The sequence below is a fragment of the Papio anubis genome, chromosome 4 (genome assembly GCF_008728515.1).
Source record: "Papio anubis isolate 15944 chromosome 4, Panubis1.0, whole genome shotgun sequence".
In the NCBI taxonomy this organism is placed as follows: Eukaryota; Metazoa; Chordata; class Mammalia; order Primates; family Cercopithecidae; genus Papio; species Papio anubis.
In genome coordinates this window covers 170,225,267-170,242,885 of record NC_044979.1, presented here as the reverse complement: position 1 = coordinate 170,242,885, position 17,619 = coordinate 170,225,267, and the positions used below count along the sequence as shown (strand labels likewise).

Genomic DNA, 17,619 nt, shown 5'->3' with positions numbered 1-17,619 from the left:
CCAAGGTCAATCTCTTTTTTAGATATGGTGGGTTGTTTTTCTGAGCAGGCAAATGTGGATAAAGTCACTCCTGGGCCACCTTTCTGGGAGGCTGTACGGAAGCTGCCTACTGGTTTGAGGAGAGGCTGCTGGGTTCTTTACTAAGGATTTGCTTAAGTCAGCCCTCCAGGATCCAAAACAGAGCCAGAAAAGAGGTAGACTTTGGTGACAGAGGCGCTGAGCACTGCATTGTGATAAAAGTCACTAACATATCACAGTACAATCATCACTTTTTTCTTCTTCCCAGCCAGCAAAATAGCTGAGGCACAGACTAGATGGTAGTCCAAGGACCAAGACCTGGCCAGCGAGAGGTACTGGGTGTCCAGACCCCATCCTGTTTTCAATACAGTTATACAATGAAATCAAATCAATGGGTTTATTGATTGCTTGGCAATTAATGGGAGAACAATTAAGTTGGCCATAGGATAGGGGCTCATCCCCATGGACACTTGAGTGTCCAGCAGTGATCTCTGTGCTCCCACCAGCAGCAGAACCCCACTTCCTTACCCTCTGATCCCACCATGTGCAGCGCCCCCATCCCTCAGGGTCAGGTGAGGAGTCATGGAGGAGGTTTGGGGGACACGGCCATGGGGTGCAGCAGAGAGACTGCCTCCTCCACTGACCACATGCACAGGCTGCCCTGGCCTTCTGGGGCAGGAGCCATGAGGACAGGTGGGCCCCGGGAGGTGCGCTGGCCCCAGGAGCCAGGGCTAGTGAGGAGAGGAAGCTGGAGCCTCGGACCTCAGGATCCAGAACCTTACCCCTTCCATCAGCTCCTCACCCATCTCTGAGCCGTTGGCTCGTTTGGCTCCAAGAGGGAACACTGGGCTCCTGGGCTTGGAGGGGGAAGGTTTCAGAGGAGTCCCAGCGTTCTCTCCAATTTCTGAAGTACCTGAGGCAGTGCCCAGCTACTCCCCCAACACTGTCTGTTTTCACAAAAAGAAAAGGAGTGAGAAGGTACCAAGAGCAAGTTGTGTTCAAGTTAGGCGTGACAAGGGCCTTCTAGTCCTTGAAGGTATTTCCATGGCAAAACAGAAAGCCACAGGACACAGAGGAGCTCCCCCTCCTGCAGACATTCTTTAGCACATGGGAAAACACAGCCTGACCTTTCGGGTGTGGCCATCCTGGAAGCCCGGGCTGAGACCAGCAGGGTTATTTCGCGCTTGGCTTCTCTGGCCCCGAAAGGCCGCCCTTTGATGCGTGGGCCACCCTGGGCTGACACCCAGAGGGCTGGGCTAGGTTTGGATGAAGGCTCAAGGCTGTGTGGGCATCAGTCCATGGGAGTCAATCCGACTAGTATCTGTGACAGTAAGGCCCGCCTGGCTTCAGGGAATGGGAGGAAGCGCCACCTAGTGGTGAGGAGGAGGGCCTGGCCTGGGTGGGTGGAGGGCTTTGCCATTGGGGAGACCACCCACATTGCTTGATCTGCTTTTCCACCCCTCAGGGCTTCAAGTAAATATCTCAAAACTGAAAACAGTGTCTCCAAGCCAGACTAGAGGTGTCCTGGATAGAGCCGTCCGCCCACTGTGGAGGCTGTTCAGGTTACAATGTGCCTGACAGACAGCTGGACCAGCCCTGGACAGGCCCCAGTGACCAGCCGAGGGGGACAACTGAGTAGTGACCAATATCACAGGGTGCTGCCTTGTTGTAGGGAACCAGGAATTCAGAGCATAACTGCCTTCTGCCTCTGTGAGGAAGGTTCAAGGTCTTATACACTGGTGAACTCAAACCCTGTCCACTTTGACAAATTACTTTTTTCAGGGCTGTTACCCTATAGGAAGAGCGAATTCCAGAAAAATTAATTTGTATACAGCCAGCTGCTTTGCAGCTTTTATAGAGAACTTCTAAGACACCATCTTCTACACTATTGTGAAATGTCGTTCCAATTTTCCAGATAAGATGAGTGAGACTGAGAGGTTTAATGTTCATTCAGATATGCCAGAGGTGGGCCGGGTGTGGTGGCTCATGCCTGTAATCCCAGTACTTTGGGAGGCTGAGGCGGGGGGGATCACCTCAGGTTAGGAGTTCGAGACCAACCTGGCCAACAATGAGAAACCCCGTCTCTACTAAAAATGCAAAATTAGCTGGTGTGGTGGTGCGTGCCTGTAATCCCAGCTACTTGGGAGGCTGAGGCAGGAGAATTGCTTGAACTTGGGAGGCAGAGGTTGCAGTGAGCCGAGATCGCGTCATTGCACTCCAGCCTGGGCGACAGAGCAAGAGTCCGTCTACACAGCTCACTGCAGACTCCGTCTGCCAGGCTCCAACAATCCTCCTGCCTCAGCCTCCTGAGTAGCCAGGACTACAGGCAGGCACCACCCCACCCAGCTAATGTTTTTTTAGTTTTAGTAGAGACAAGGCCTTGCTATGTTGCCCAGGCTGATCTCAAACTCTTGAGTTCAAGCAATCCTCCCACCTCAGCCTCTCAAAGTGCTGGGATTATAGGCAGGCGCCATCCTTCCCGGCTAATTTGTTTTACTTTCAGTAAAGACAAGGTCTTGCTATGTGGCCCAAGCTGGCCTCAAGCTCTTGAGTTCAAGCAATCCTCCTACCTCAGCCTCCCAAAGTGTTGGTATTGTGGGCATGAGCCACTGCACCCTGCAGAACTTTTTACATCTTAATTCCAGGAAGGAAAAAGCAAGCAGGCAAACAAAAACCTTAATGCTATTTGAATACATCCCCTTTAACAAAACCAAGAAACATTCTAAGCAAGGACGGTTCTCTCTCCGGGCCCTGGAATTCTCCTGGAACCTGGGAAGATCCAAAAGATTTAAAAAGCCTCAGGATGCTCTAGCAAGTGCTGGTTACATATGTAGGTCAGAGCTTCAGAAACAGACCTAACTCAGACTCGCAAGTGTCAGCCACCTGGAAAGAGGGATTTGCAGGGAGACAGAGCCCAGCAGATGGGCTGAACCACAGGGAATCCTAGGCCAGCCACTGATGGCCACTGTCCTTGTCCACTCACCTAGGAATATATCACAGAATCCAGTACAGAAGGGGATCAAGGAAGAGATGGGAGAGGGAGGTGTCATCAAGAAAAATAGCTTCTCTTCCAGAATGTTGTTAGGATAAGCTGACACAGCCAGAGGCCATGGGAGCCAGAACAATAGGGTAGGACTGAACAATAGGGTAGGCAGTCCCACAGAAGGGTAAAATGAATGCAGGTTGGATAAGATCCCATTGGTGGCCCAATCCCAGGCCTTATAACCTAAATAAATGGCTTCCTCTTCCCAAATATGCAGCTCCATGCTGCTAAACACAATTTCCTCTCGACCATGACTTGACCCGCCACTTTGCCAGGCAGCTTTCGACTCTCCCTACCTAAATGGCCTCCTTCAAGGCAAGGCTCGTAGAGGACTCCACCAGAACCCTCTGCAATGGGAACAACGACCTTGTCAATCCACCAGCTGCAATGGCAGGTGCCACCCCTGCTGGGTCCCTGAGATCACAGAAGCAGAAAGGGCTTCCTGATGCCCCAGACCTGCAAAGGCCCTGGAGAATAGTGTAGTCAGTCCTTCTGTGACCAGGGGCCACACATCCCTTACAAGGTGGCCATGCCCTAAAATGCATGTAACTTATTAAACCAAAATACCAAGGTCTGAAGGGAAACTGGCCACAGAATAATGTAGACTTACAACCATATGTGGAAAGAGAAGTCATTTTGTCACATGAATAGCATCCCCCAGTGCATCAATTTCATGTATGTAGGGTTTTGTGAATTATGTGTGCTTAGAATGAAGGACATCTTGGTTCTCTTAACTGTAAAATAAAAGAAGGGTTGAGATTTTCTTATAAAAATATTTTTTAAAAGCTTGCTGGGGCCGGGCGCGGTGGCTCACGCCTGTAATCCCAGCACTTTGGGAGGCTGAGGCGGGCGGATCACAAGGTCAGGAGATCGAGACCATGGTGAAACCCCGTCTCTACTAAAAATAGAAAAAATTAGCCGGGCGCAGTGGTGGGCGCCTGTAGTCCCAGCTACTCGGGAGGCTGAGGCAGGAGAATGGCGTGAACCTGGGAGGCGGAGCTTGCAGTGAGCCGAGATTGCGCCACTGCACTCCAGCCTGGGCGACAGAGCAAGACTCCGTCTCAAAAAAAAAAAAAGCTTGCTGGACATGGTGGCTCATGCCTGTAATCCCAGCACTTTGGGAGGCCATGGTGCCTGGATTGCTTGAGCTCAAGAGTTTGAGACCAGCCTGGGCAACATGGTGAGACCCTGTCTCTACTAAAAACGAAAAAAAAAAAAAATAGCTAGGCGTGGTGGTGTGTGTCTGTGGTCCCAGTTACTTGGGAGTCTGAGATGGGAGGATGGCTTGAGCCTGTGGTGGGAGGTGCTGGAGACGGGATGCAGAGACGCAGTGAGCCAAAATCATGTCACTGCACTCTAGCCTGGGTGACAGAGTGAGACCCTGTCTCAAAAAAATAAAAAAAAAAATTTTTAAAGCCGTTCATCTAAAATTCTTCCAAAGCCTAATTATGAACCACTGGAAGGGGGAACTTGAGGGCTGGGTGGGTTGTGCTAAGAGTGAGTTATTGCTTACCACTGGGGGAGGGTGAGAGGGGACGGAGCTCATCCTGCATGCGGGGTGGGGGTGGAGGGTGTGCATGAATGTCTGTCTGTGGGAGTGTGCTTGTGAGTATGTGAGAGTGTGTGACAATGGTGTCACAAATTGGTGTACACACGTATGTGTGTCTACTGTGTGTGTGTGTCTGTCTGTCCGCCCATCTTGGGGGTGAAGGACTTCAACATATATTCAATTCCTAGAGGTAGACTTATAGAATGGAAATGATAGAGACCTCTGGTCTCTGAAAGTCCTCTTCTGGGCAGATTCTGTCATTGCATTTCCGTATGCTGCAGTATCCACAAAGTAGAACTTTGTGATGCTCTCATGTTCCCTTCCAGCCTGCTTTAGGACATTCTGTGTTTATAAGGAAAGTTTGGAGGCCAGGCGTGGTGGCTCACACCTGTAATCCCAGCACTTTGGGAGGCAAGGCAAGTGGATCGCCTGAGCTCAGGAGTTTGAGACCAGCCTTGGCAATACGGAGAAACCCCGTCTCTACTAAAAACAAAAAAATTAGCCCAGTGTGGTGGTGCACCCCTGTAATCCCAGCTACTTGGGAGGCTGAGGCAGGAAAATCGCTTGAACCTGGGAGGCGGAGGTTGCAGTGAGCCAAGATCAAGCCACTGCCCTTCTGCCTGGGCGACAAAGCAAGACTCTGTCTCAACTAAAAAAAAAAAAAAGGTAAAGTTTGGGTTTTTATAAACTAATTTTCAGGCCTCTTGGGCAACTAGAATTGAGAATGGAATCCTCTCCATCCAGAAAAACTTCCACACAGCCTGAAAAGAATAATTTATACACTATTTGTCCATGTTTACATTTTGTATGGTATGTCTTGAAGAACAAATGTATTTTGTTTTTTAAAACACACTGTAATGAAGATTTTGGTCCAGGAGAACAGCCCTGGAATATTTCTTACCTCCTTACACACATGTAGGTTTTTAGGGGAATCAAGAGGTGTGGGCTGGGGGCGGAGCTGAAGGCAGAGTTGGGGCGGGGCTGGGGAAGACCACCCAAAACCAGTCCCTTTCCTACAACTCCATGTAAAAGTGGAACACCCTGCAGGCTGTCTATGCCAGTCACTTGGACAAGGACTGTTCACGGGTGTCTTTGCAGGCCTCTTTAAGGCTCCTTTAAAATGCCTTTGTGATTCACAACTGAAATATGGATTATCTCTAATTCAAATGCCCATAATCTCAGGTTCAAACTTGCTCTCACTATTTTATTTTATTTTATTTTATTTTATTTTATTTTAAGACAGGGTCTCGCTCTGTTGCCCAAGCTAGAGTACAGTGACATGATCTCAGCTCACTGCAACCTCCACCTCCCAGGCTAGAGTGATCCTCCCACCTCAGCCTCCCTAGTAGCTAGGACTACAGGCGTCCACCACCATGCCCAACTAATTTTTGTGTTTTTAGTAGAGATGGGATTTCACCATGTTGGCCAGGCTGGTCTTGAACTCCTGACCTCAGGTGACCTGCCTGTCTTGGCCTCCCAAAGTGCTGGGATTACAGACATGAGCCACTATGCTGGGCCTGTCCTCACCGTTTTAAAAGAAGCCCATACCATTCATTTTATTTCTTGAAACCTAAATGGGGAATGGGGAATGCAACCAAAAAAAAAAAAAAAAAAAATATTAAAGAAATTGGTTCCATTTAAACATTTTTATAATTTGTTTCCTTTTCAAGGCACAAAGAGTTTATGTCAATCATTTTAATGTCTAAGAATACAAAGTTAGCACTAGTAACATCTGGTAGTCTAATAATTCATCATGCTTAAATGTAACATTACAAAACTACATTTTAAAATCTGCCCCCTAACCAGATGTGAAACAACATAGACAAGGGTGACACATGCTAGACACAACCTCCAAAAAACGTATGGTTGACAAAGATGGCCGACTGCTGGGGTAAAACTGCAGCAGTCATAAGCGGGGAGAGAAAGAGCCCACTCTCTATTAAAGACTTTGTTTCTTTTGCTAGACATTTTTCACTTAATCCCAGGATAGTTTCTGTTAATGCAGCTTACTCTCTTTCAAATAAATTGCCCCTAGAGCAGGTGTGCACATTAAAAATGAGCTTTATAGCATCAAACACATACCACAACTAACTCTACCAGGAGGGTTTTCAGTAAGATGTGTGCGAATGTCCGAGGAACACATTCTGGCCGATAAGGCTCAGCTCCTGTGAGGTCCTGATGAGTATCTAAACAACCTCACATTTTCTCTTCCACGCCTGGGGTTAAGGCCGGCACTCGGCCCACACACAAAGCTGTGATGAGAGGTTGGTTAGGGACGGTGGAGGCAAAGCCACAAATCAGCCAGAAACTCTTTTGAGTCAATAGTTTCTACTTCCTCCCTAACCGGACCATTTACCAGAACTGCCCAGGACTTGTCACCATGAATTTGATCTCCCTGGATTTTCCCTGCTTGATGTCTAGATGAGACAATGAAGGGCAGAAAAACATCAGTGACCGTGCTAGCCCCACACGATACCACCAGCACTGAAGGACTGCAGCCTTGGGTCTCAGAGAGAGCCGCCAGGAGAAGGAACCAAGGTGTGCTTGGTTCACGTTTCAGGGCAGGAGGGTTCTCCAAGTTGCAGCAGATATTAAGAGTCCTGCTGAAGGCACAGTCTCCAAGAGAGGGGAGGGAGCAAGGACAGGAAGCTGGAACCAGAGGCACCGATAAGCACCCTCCTCCTTGCCTTTCCTCGAAGCAGAGGCAGTGGCATCCTGGAAGCAGAAATGAGGCAGAGTGGGGGTGACCCAGGGCTTCCGGTTCCTGCTGGTCCTTGCATGCACATCTGTGGGCTCCACAATTCCCCACTCCTTAAAATCTAACCTCAAGCATCTTCTCTGATACTGCAGTGCCCAATCTTTTTGTATGGTGTAAGTCCTCTGTGTATGATCATCCAGGTATTACCAAGAGGTCCCCTCACCAGTGCTTTAAAATAAAATAATGCAATTACCATATACGAATGAAATTGTGTGTGTGTGTGTGTGTGTGTCAGAGAGAGAGAGAGAGCAAGATACTGAAGATTTGGAAGATGTTCTCCAGTAAGTTTTCAGTAATTAAGTGGAGTAATATTGTAGGTGATTTTTAAAATGTCCTTCTTTACACCCTCTGACATTGCTTTAAAATATCAAGACAGGTGTGTCTCAGTTTGTAATTACAAAGCAGTATTTTCATTTTGAAAAAAAAATGTAGCTAATGTTTTAGAGAAGAAAAACAGGCTCTCAATGATTTTAAAAACTCTCAGAGACAGACCAGTTTTTTTAAAAATTGAAGGAATTGAACCCAAACCTAATTTGTTTTCAAATTTAAAATGAAAAACACGTGCTCTAAATATCATAGATTCCAATGTCAGTGAATGTCACAGATATAAATTAACATAAACGGAACAATTGGTGTGTCTAGCAACAGATACTGGTATATTCAGATACATGAGTGAGTTGACAAATTACAAGGCCGTGTATCATTTGGGGTTGAGTGGATCCCACTACAGGTGTTATTTTGTGAAGGACTTATTTGGGGGAAATGCATAGAACACACTCTTTTCATATCCTCACTCACTCAACTGAAAAATAAGACAGAAAACAGCCCAGCTTCATTTCATTCTTTTTGCAACATCTGAATATGCGTGTTCAATCTCTTGATCAGCTGGACATGTATTTGTGAACTCATCTCTAGCATAAGCATTATTCAAGTATCTCCAGATGCCAGTCATTTCAGAAGGAAATTCAAAATCTCTGTACTTCTTGGCCACAATCTGAAAATGAAGAGAAAATCATCAGTAAAGGGGAAACTTACTAAGGTAGGCTCCCAAGTCAGACAGTCCATTCTTTCGAGGCATGTAATACATTCTTTCCCAGCTTCCCATGTCATCCTATAGTCATCCGGGCTACCCACCACGGCCTTTTGACTTGCATAGGGCCATCTTGGGTGTGGGGAGGGCTCTAAAGGTCCTGGACTCACTACAGTGGCTGCACATAGTCCCCACCAGTTTGTCACAGCTGGGCCTTGGGATCCGCTGGCATGAGTATGCTTTGGACTCTGGTGGATTTCTCCCTGTGTTGCCTGTTATTCTTTCCATATGTTGTGCTACTGTGTTATTAGGTGCTTTGTGAATAAAGATGCATGTCGGATCTGCCATTTAAATGGTGCCCTCTCTTCCTACTTGCTGAACCTCACTTCCTGCAGTCCCAAACATCTGTGCATTTTATTCCTCCTGAATGCCATCATGCTGCCACTAAGAGCATCGTCTGATTGCAGGGCCCACCTGTGCGGAGGATAGATTCATGAACAAAGCAGTTGCAAATCCATACCCTCATGGGGACGGTGGGTGTAAGGAAAAAGCAGTCGAGAAACAGCATCACGAGAACCACAGCGGCGTGAGACGCTTCCTCTAGCAAGAGGGGTACAGCTGGGGAATTAGTCAGAAAGATGTGCAGGACACTGGGGACTGTGCCAGTTTGCTAGGGTTGCCATAATAAAGCAACACATGCTGGGAGGCTTAGAACAACAGAAGTTTACTGACTCCTAGTTCTGGGGGCCAGAAGTCCAAGATGAGGGTATCAGCAGGGCCACCATCCTCTGAAGGCAGGAGGGAAGGATCTCTTTTTTTTTTTTTTTTTTTTGAGACGGAGTCTCGCTCTGTCGCCCAGGCTGGAGTGCAGTGGCGCAATCTCCGCTCACTGCAAGCTCCGCCTCCCGGGTTCACGCCATTCTCCTGCCTCAGCCTCCCGAGTAGCTGGGACTACAGGCGCCCACCACCGCGCCCGGCTAATTTTTTCTATTTTTTAGTAGAGACGGGGTTTCACCGTGTTAGCCAGGATGGTCTCGATCTCCTGACCTTGTGATCCGCCCGCCTCGGCCTCCCAAAGTGCTGGGATTACAGGCGTGAGCCACCGCGCCCGGCCGGAGGGAAGGATCTCTCTCCACTTCTGGCAGTGCCTTGGCTGTGCAAGCATAACTCCATCTTCACACGGCCTTCTCCCTGTGTCTGTGTTTCCAAATTTCCCCGGTTTGCAGGGAGACTGGCCATCCTGGATTAGGTCCATCTCACTTCAGTATGACTTTATTTTAACTAATTACATCTGTGAAGACCCTGTTTTTAAATAAGGTCACATTCTGAGCTACTGGGGGTTGGGATATCAACACAGGAATTGGGAGGAGGGCACGATTCAGCTTGAAGTAGACACCCGGAGCCACAAAGGCCAGTTCGGCTTCGCTGCCTCCCATCCCACTGGTTCCCCGGATGTCTGCATGATGCAGGTGTGGGATTAACGAGAAGATCTTCGGGACTTACTGCGCAGACTTGGGAGGACAGCAATCATTGATGCAATGTGACAGCAAAGAAGGACCATATAATTTTCAAGAGCCTCCTAAATTGTTTGACACCTCTTCCTTGAATGCCAACTTCTTGATACTCATGTTAAGAAGTCCGCTTTTCTTTTGTTTGTATGTACCTGGTTTTTCTTTGCCCATATTTTTGTTTTAACTTTCCTGTGTACATCGTTTAAGGCCATGCCTCTGAATGTGTCACTGAACTTGGTTTTCTGTCTTTCTTCTGTATGCATGTGTGTGTCCCCCTTTCTGGTCATTTAAAAGGTTTATGATCATGTTAACTCTCCAGTGGTTTCCTATATGACTTTAAATATATAGGAATTCTGTATTTCTTGATTTATCAAGTTTGTTTTGTTTTCTGTTTTTTTGAGACAGTCTCACTCTGTCACCCAGGCTGGAGTACAGTGGAGGATCTCAGCTCACTGCAACCTCCGCCTCCCAGATTCAAGCGATTCTCCTGCCTCAGCCTCCCGAGTAGCTGGGATTGCAGGCATGCACCACCATACCCAGCTAATTTTTGTCTTTTTAGTAGAGACGGGGTTTCACTACTTTGTCCAGGCTGGTCTTGAACTCCTGGCCTCAAGTGATCCACCCGCCTCAGCCTCCCAAAGTGCTGGGATTACAGGTGTGAGCCACTGCACCCGGCCTTCATTTTAGATGCTGCCTGTTAACTCGTGGTGATGACAGATGAGGGAGTTTATGTATCTATGATTCTTTCCATTTCTTCTCCCTTATCCTCCTTCCAATGGTGGTAACAACATAGTTTATTATATTCTGACTCTGTTCTGTCCCTATAATTCCCACTGCTGTTTGGTCTTAGAACTAGTTTCAGATTTAAAGGGGTTCTCTGTTTAGTGCCTGTTCTTTCACTTCACATACCTTCTCTGTTTCTGGATTCTTACTTTGATTATGATTTTATTATGTCATCATAGAGCAATTTTATGCTTTTTAAAAAAGAGACCAGAGGTCTAGGTAAAAACGATAATTGCCTAGATATAAAATTCTTACCTCACACATCCTTTTCCTTAATTCTCTGTAGATGTTAAACCACAATTTTCTGATTTGTAATGGGTTCATGAAGACATCTGGGGCCAGTCCGAATTTCTTCCCTATTTCAGTGGCTTTACTCAATTTCATTCTTTTTATTATTATTACTGTTATTGTTATTACAGTATTATTGTTGTTTAGGTGCCAAAAAGGGTTATTTTTTATTCTCAAAGCTCAGTAATGTATCGAGTATGTCTCAGTGTGTTGATCTTTCTGGGGCTATGTTTAACATGGCATGTCATTTAAACTAAAGATTCAGGTCATCCTTTAGAGCAAGTCATTTCCTCCTTGAACACTCCCTTTTTTTTTTCCTTTTCCTTTTCTGTTCTCTTGTCCCTGGTGTATACCTGGGATCTCTCTAATCACCTTTTTTGTTCTTCCCCATTTGATTTTGGATGATTTTCTCAGGCTTGTCTTCCAAATCACTGACAGCAAGGCTACAAACACACACCACATACCACAACCAACTCTACAAGATGTGTGCGAATGTCAGAGGAAATCAATTTCAGCAATGTCTTTGTCTGCGTCTTACTACTTCTAACGGGACTTTTATTTCTGCAGTTCTTTTATTTGTCTTTACTTTTCTTCTTGATCTCTGCCAGCCTGATTGCCATCCCCTTTGTGATAGTGTATTTTTCAACATCTTGTGTCTTGTCTTCGAGTTTTTTCTCAAAAAGCCCATATTCTCTTTCATTTCTTTGAGGCTGTAGAAAAGTTTCTGTATGAAATGTTCTTTGATGTGCTGGAGGAGCAGTTCTTGATCATATATGTATTTCCCATCTGCCTTTTTTCTGTTTTTGTTTCTTGTCTTTATCGTTCCTCCCTCCAACCCCCTCCTTTTCAATCAACTCTGTCTACACCAAGGTCTCACTGGCATTCTCACTGGTATTGGCCATCTTTGAATGAGGCAGATCTACTGGACCTATCATTTGTTTAAAAGCAGTGGGGAGGGCAAAGGGAGTGAGACAGGGCAGGTGGCCAGCCAGTTGGAATATTTGCTCCCAAGCACCTTCTCACCAACCACTGCTCTGCCCCAGAGAGACACATTAGAGTTGGGGTTAGGGTTAGGGTTAGGGCATCCTCCACTCTGAGGCTCACAGATTAGGCAGAAGGCCACTGTGGCTAAAAACGAAGCTTGGGCAATTCGTAATCTCTCTCTTGACTTAATTTATTTTCTCTGCTCAGCAGTCACAATGCAAAATGACACTTCCCTCCTTTCCTCCCACTTTACTTCCCCTCCAGACTATTCCTGTGGATTGGGGGCTGGGTCACAGCCTAGAAAGATGGTGCCTCTGTATGGTTCCTCCTTCAATTCTGCCTCCCTAGAGCTCTCAGCTCAACAATAGTCTCTACTGGGAAGGTCCCTGCCTCCCTCCTGGCCCACCTCATGCTCTAGTCCTCAAGCAAAGAAGTTTGAGTTGGGGATTTCAGGACTGTGTCCTTTACCTTTTGAGAAATCTGAACTTTGCTAATGATATGGAGAAACACGTAATGGTTCTGTGGCTCCTCCCACTGAAAGAAGCTTCCCACTCTTTAAGTCGGTGATCTGTCATCCCTTGGTAGTTTTACAAAAGATGACACTAATACCCTATTTTTATATTGTTTCTGCTGGGTTTCTGGCAGGGGAATAAATTATAAATCCCTTCACACTCTCATCTTTTACCATAATTCCCTTAGATTGATTCTCATTTCCTTGCAGAAGTACTCCATCCTGCAAGATCATTAAGCTATTGGGTGTTGAGTGCTAAATGGCTTTGTAGATTTTGCTGCTGGGTCTTATAGTGGAGCCGTGAACTGCGATCTCACTGTAAAGCTTACCCTTTCTACTGAAATTTAAAATCCTCTTTTCTCATGGGAGCTACACAAGGGGCCACGAATGCTCTGTGGCTGGGATATTTCTCCCCCTCTTCCTCAACGTTCATGTATTTCTGCAATGCTATGCTGGTCACAGTAGGGACTAAAAAGCATTGACCAGAAGGGACTTAGTCAAAACACAACTACATAAATATCCTGTTGAAGGCAGCTCCCAAATTTAGCAGGTTTTGAGGGGTGGAGATGCTTTCATTAAATTTTGGATATCCTTGGACTGGCAAGGCTATTGAAAAGACATCTGCCCAAGGGATCGGCAACCTCCTGAAGGCCTGCATTTCAAGTCAGTAACCTCAAGCACAAAAAGGAAGGGAGAAAAAGGGAGCAACAGGGCCAGGACTGAGAGAAGAGGATAGAAAGAAGAAATGCAGGAAGACAAAGGCAAAAGAATGGAGCAGAGTCACCAAGGGTGGCCAGTGCCCACGGGAGCCTCAGCACCATAGACTGTATGAAGTTAACCTGTAACTTATTTATCTATTTATATATTTTTTGACACAATCTTGCTCTGTTGCCCAGACTGGAGTGAGTGCTCACTGCAACCTCTGCCTCCTGGGTTCAAGTGACTCTCGTGCCTCAGCCTCCCGAATGCATGGGACTACAGGTGCACACCACCACACCTGGCTAATTTTTTAATGTTTTGTAGAGATGAGGTTTCGTCATGTTGGCCAGACTGGTCTCAAACTCCTGGCCTCAAGTGATCTGCCCATCTTGGCCTCCTAAAGTGCTGGGATTACAGGCATGAGCCACTGCGCCTGGCCGCTAACTTACAATTTCTAAATGCTAACTAAATGGGTTATTAGAACACGCAGTCCGTGACTTATTTTTCCCAGTGTTTCTTCCATCTCCCCTACCCTTATACCAACCACCTGGCTCCGGCCCTGGCAGGATTTTAATCATTAAAATGCCCCAGAGCCAGGCATGGGCTTCCTCCTGAGGTATCTGGAGCTGCTAAGGGCCAAGGACATAGCAATCTCATCATAACAATCACATTCGACTTCTGTAAGTGATAGAGCGGCTGGGAGGGCTGCTTTGCTGAGAAACACCAACAGCTAGGGAGTCCAAGTGTGGGGATATCTGCTTGGAGCTCCAGGGGTCACTCTTGGAAGCAGTGGATCGGAGACTTACATTTCGTGTGTGTGTGTGTGTGGGTGTGTGTGTGTTTTGAGATGGAGTCTTGCTCTGTCGCCCAGGCTGGAGTTCAGTGGCGCGATCTCAGCTCACCACAACGTCTGTCTCCCAGGTTCCAGCAATTCTCCTGCCTCAGCCCCCCAGGTAGCTGGGAGTACAGGCGCCCACCACCACACCCGGCTAATTTTTTGTATTTTTAGTAGAGACGGGGTTTCACCGTGTTAGCCAAGATGGTCTCGATCTCCTGACCTCGTGATCTGCCCACCTTGGCCTCCCAAAGTGCTGGGATTACAGGCGTGAGCTGCCACGCCCGGTCTGGGGACTCACATTTCTAAAAAGCTCCCCAGACAGTTTGTATGCCTACTAACGTTGGAGAACCACTGGTCTGGGAGGTCTTTGAGCCCTAGTAATACATGACTCATGGCTCTTAAATCATGTTCAGCTACTATATGTGAAGGCAGGGCACCAAATATGGCAGAGACTCAGCCAAAAGCTGCCAGCTGCTCCCTGGATGTTGAAGGTCCATTTTTTTTTCAAATAAATAATTAATAACCTAATTGTTTTTAGAGATGGGGTCTCACTCTGTCACCCAGTCCAGAGTGCAATGCCACCTCCTTAACTCACTGCAGCCTCAAGTTCCTGGGCTCAAGTGATCCTCCAGTCTCAGCCTCCCATGTAGCTGGGACTACAGGTACATGCCACCATGCCCGGCTAATTTTTTTAAAATTATTTTTTGTATAGATGGGGGTCTCGCTATGTTGCCCAGGCTGGTCTTGAACTCCTGGCCTCTAGCGATCCTTCCACCTCAGCCTCCCAAATCATTGGGATTATAGGCCACTGCACCTGGCCAAGGGTCACTGTTAAGAGCTAACAGGACACTCCTCTGTCATGCCTAGAAAGGGCCGTGTAGAGCCCTACAGTCACCAACAGTTGACCGAGTTCACATTTTAACAGCCCCAGATTCCACATGCCTCATCTCTAATTCTCAATTGCTAATGCCAGGTAGAATCTATGAAATTCCTCAGGCTGCTTTCACATAACCTCTCTTTAGGCTGCGTGAGTCAGGCTGACAGAGAAGCAGAAGGTGGGGCCACATTCCCAGGCACTTCCCGAGAACACCCGAAGCCCATCTTCTGTGTGTACGAAAGCTGGGGCTCGGCTGTCCTGAACAGAACTAGTGTTTTTAATCCAAGTGTCCACATTTCAGACTGTTTAAATGTCTGGCCCAAACACAAATAAAAACAAAACAAAACAAAGCCCATTTTGTGTCCTCGGCACACGTGTCAGGAGAGAAGACGAACCTTAATAATATGGAGCTTGGGTAAGAGGTTGCAGTCAGCCAGCGTCAGCTCGTCCCCATCCAGAAACTTCCTTCCAGAAACAGTGGCATCCTCCGTGCTGTAGGCATCTATTTCATCAGGCAGAGGGCTATTTAAGTAATTATCCAGTTTTCTCAGGGCCTTCAGCAGGTTCTTTTCATAAACTAAAACAGGAAGGCAAGAAATCACAAACAGAGGTCTTGCAAGTGTGTGTCACTTTTCACCAGCTATGATGGAGTTTGCTTCCCTTCCTCGCTGAGACGTGGCCAACCAGCAATGGGTGCTGGGAAGGCAGGAGGTGGATGTAGAGTATCTGAATAAAGAGCTCACTCCTCTCTGGAAAATCACACTGCTGCTGTCTACACAATATTGCTACTTCTAGAAGTCATTTATTTATTCAAAACTATTTATGGAAAGCCTGTGGGGAGGTGGGGACTGGCAGAAACATCATTGAACATGATTCCCAGGGTGTGGCTGGAACACCTGGGTGGTGACTATTTTCCCTAAAAATGTCGTTTTCTGGGTTCCCAGCCTCAAAAGAAGCATTCCATCTCTTGAAGCCCACGTGCAGATTCAAAGTTGGAGGAGCTTGTTCTGTATCTCCAGACTCACTTCTCTACCCACTGGGACATAGATGAGAATACCCCAGGAGCTCATGAGCTGCCGTGCTAAGGCTCAAGTCCGTGTTGAAACAGAAAACAGGAGGATGGGAGGTACTCACTCTCATTTGCATCCTTCTTTGTGTTTTTTATAAACGCTGAGAATTTGGCGAACACGTCGTTTCCTGCCGAATTAGACTCAGGGTGCTGGGTCCCCAGCTTGGGATACCTTGAAAAGTTCAAGATTGGAGGATCACAGACAAGCGATGTTCTAGTTAAGACAATACTATACAATGGAGAAAAACAGCTTTCTCTGGGTATGAAAATGAAAAGCTTTCCTTCAATGTTTTCCTGACCCTTTTCCTCTCGAAAGTTGGGAAGTCACACCATCTAGGAGAATGGCACTGGACGGAGAGGTTTGGATTGTGGTTGTTGTTGATTCCTGGCAGTGGCCAGTCCTGGGACACAAGAACCCACCTGACCTTGCTGGTCTCAGGTCCCTCCCTAGTAAAATGAAGGGGATGGACTAGAACTAGTTCCCCTGAGGTCCAACAATCCATGATACTTCTTCCTAACACATACCGCATAGCTTCCAGCAGGGTGTCTAGGATACAGCCAACCACCCACCCTGGACCCATGTTCTCCCACTTCCTGCCATCAAACCCTGATTGCCAAGCTGCAGGTGCAGCACAATGAAGCCCAGGCCCCCGAACTGTAATCTGGTTACACCAGGGGTATGATGAAGGAAGTGAGCTCTGTGGGCTGCAGAAAACCACACACACACTGCCCAGAGCTGTAGAATTGACTACTAGTGGGGGAAAGTGACAATCAAGTTACGAACACCAGTTTTCTGAGGCCTACCTCGGGGGAGCTAATTTCTCCTCTAAGAACTCCTCGATCTTATTCACATCCGTCTTGACTTCACCATCAAAAGTCATAAAAGGAGGGTTTGTTCCGGGAGCCAGGTTCTGCAGGTCTGCGGGTTTCCTAGGTGGGAGGAAACAGCAGTGTTTATGGGCCGCTGGGAGAATCTGGACTCATTTCCAGGGCTTAGCCGTGTCCTCCCCAGTTTAAGAGAAGCAGCTCTTGAGAACTGCAAAGTAGAGTGTGGGTTTACAAAAATTTCTTGCTGGCGATGAAAGTAAAGGCATTCATTAACAAATGATGGGCTTGTTGATGTGCCCCTTTGTGAATACGGAGCACAAAGGGGTACATCAACAAACGGAGGTGAAAAAGTTAATTCTCCCCACTGTCACCAGCTCAGACAGGCTTGGGAGAGTCACAGCTGACCAGCAACCGGGGGAATAAGTTCTTCACGGCAACCCCAACTCCTGCTCCTTCCTGACTCCAGCCCAGCCGACCCTGTCATGACTCTGCTTGGCCCAAACGTGGGCTTCAGTTCAGACTCCAACTGAGGATGGACGTGCCCATGCAGCACCGTGGGCCTTAGGTCTCAGAGAGAGAGAGAGAGAGAGAGAGAGAGAGAGAGAGAGAGAAAGTGTGTGTGTGTGTGTGTGTGTGTGTAAGGAACTAGGTACAGTTATTTCAGTAAGGCAGATGCCTTGTCTTACCTTTTCAGGTCCACTGTGGTCACGTTAAATATAACGCCTTTCAGCCAGAGAATCATGAAGAGACGCTGAGAAAATGGGCAATTTCCGATACTCTCACCATCATAACCAGCCTACAAGTGGAGAAGGAGATTTCTATCTGAGCCAGTC

General features: G+C 47.2%; 1 protein-coding gene across 1 annotated transcript in view; it reads right to left on the bottom strand.

Moving 5' to 3' along the window:
- Positions 1 to 6,241: 6,241 nt before the first annotated feature.
- The window catches only part of CLIC6 (chloride intracellular channel 6), a 50,457-nt gene continuing 39,079 nt past the window's right edge, over positions 6,242 to 17,619 (bottom strand). Inside the window, exons 2-6 of the mRNA XM_003895521.5 lie at positions 17,473 to 17,582; positions 16,763 to 16,888; positions 16,024 to 16,130; positions 15,285 to 15,466; positions 6,242 to 8,362 (exon numbers count right to left, since the gene is read on the bottom strand). Of these exons, the coding sequence (XP_003895570.2) occupies positions 8,201 to 8,362; positions 15,285 to 15,466; positions 16,024 to 16,130; positions 16,763 to 16,888; positions 17,473 to 17,582 (687 nt within the window). The 3' untranslated portion in view covers positions 6,242 to 8,200. The remainder of the gene's footprint in view (positions 8,363 to 15,284; positions 15,467 to 16,023; positions 16,131 to 16,762; positions 16,889 to 17,472; positions 17,583 to 17,619) is intronic.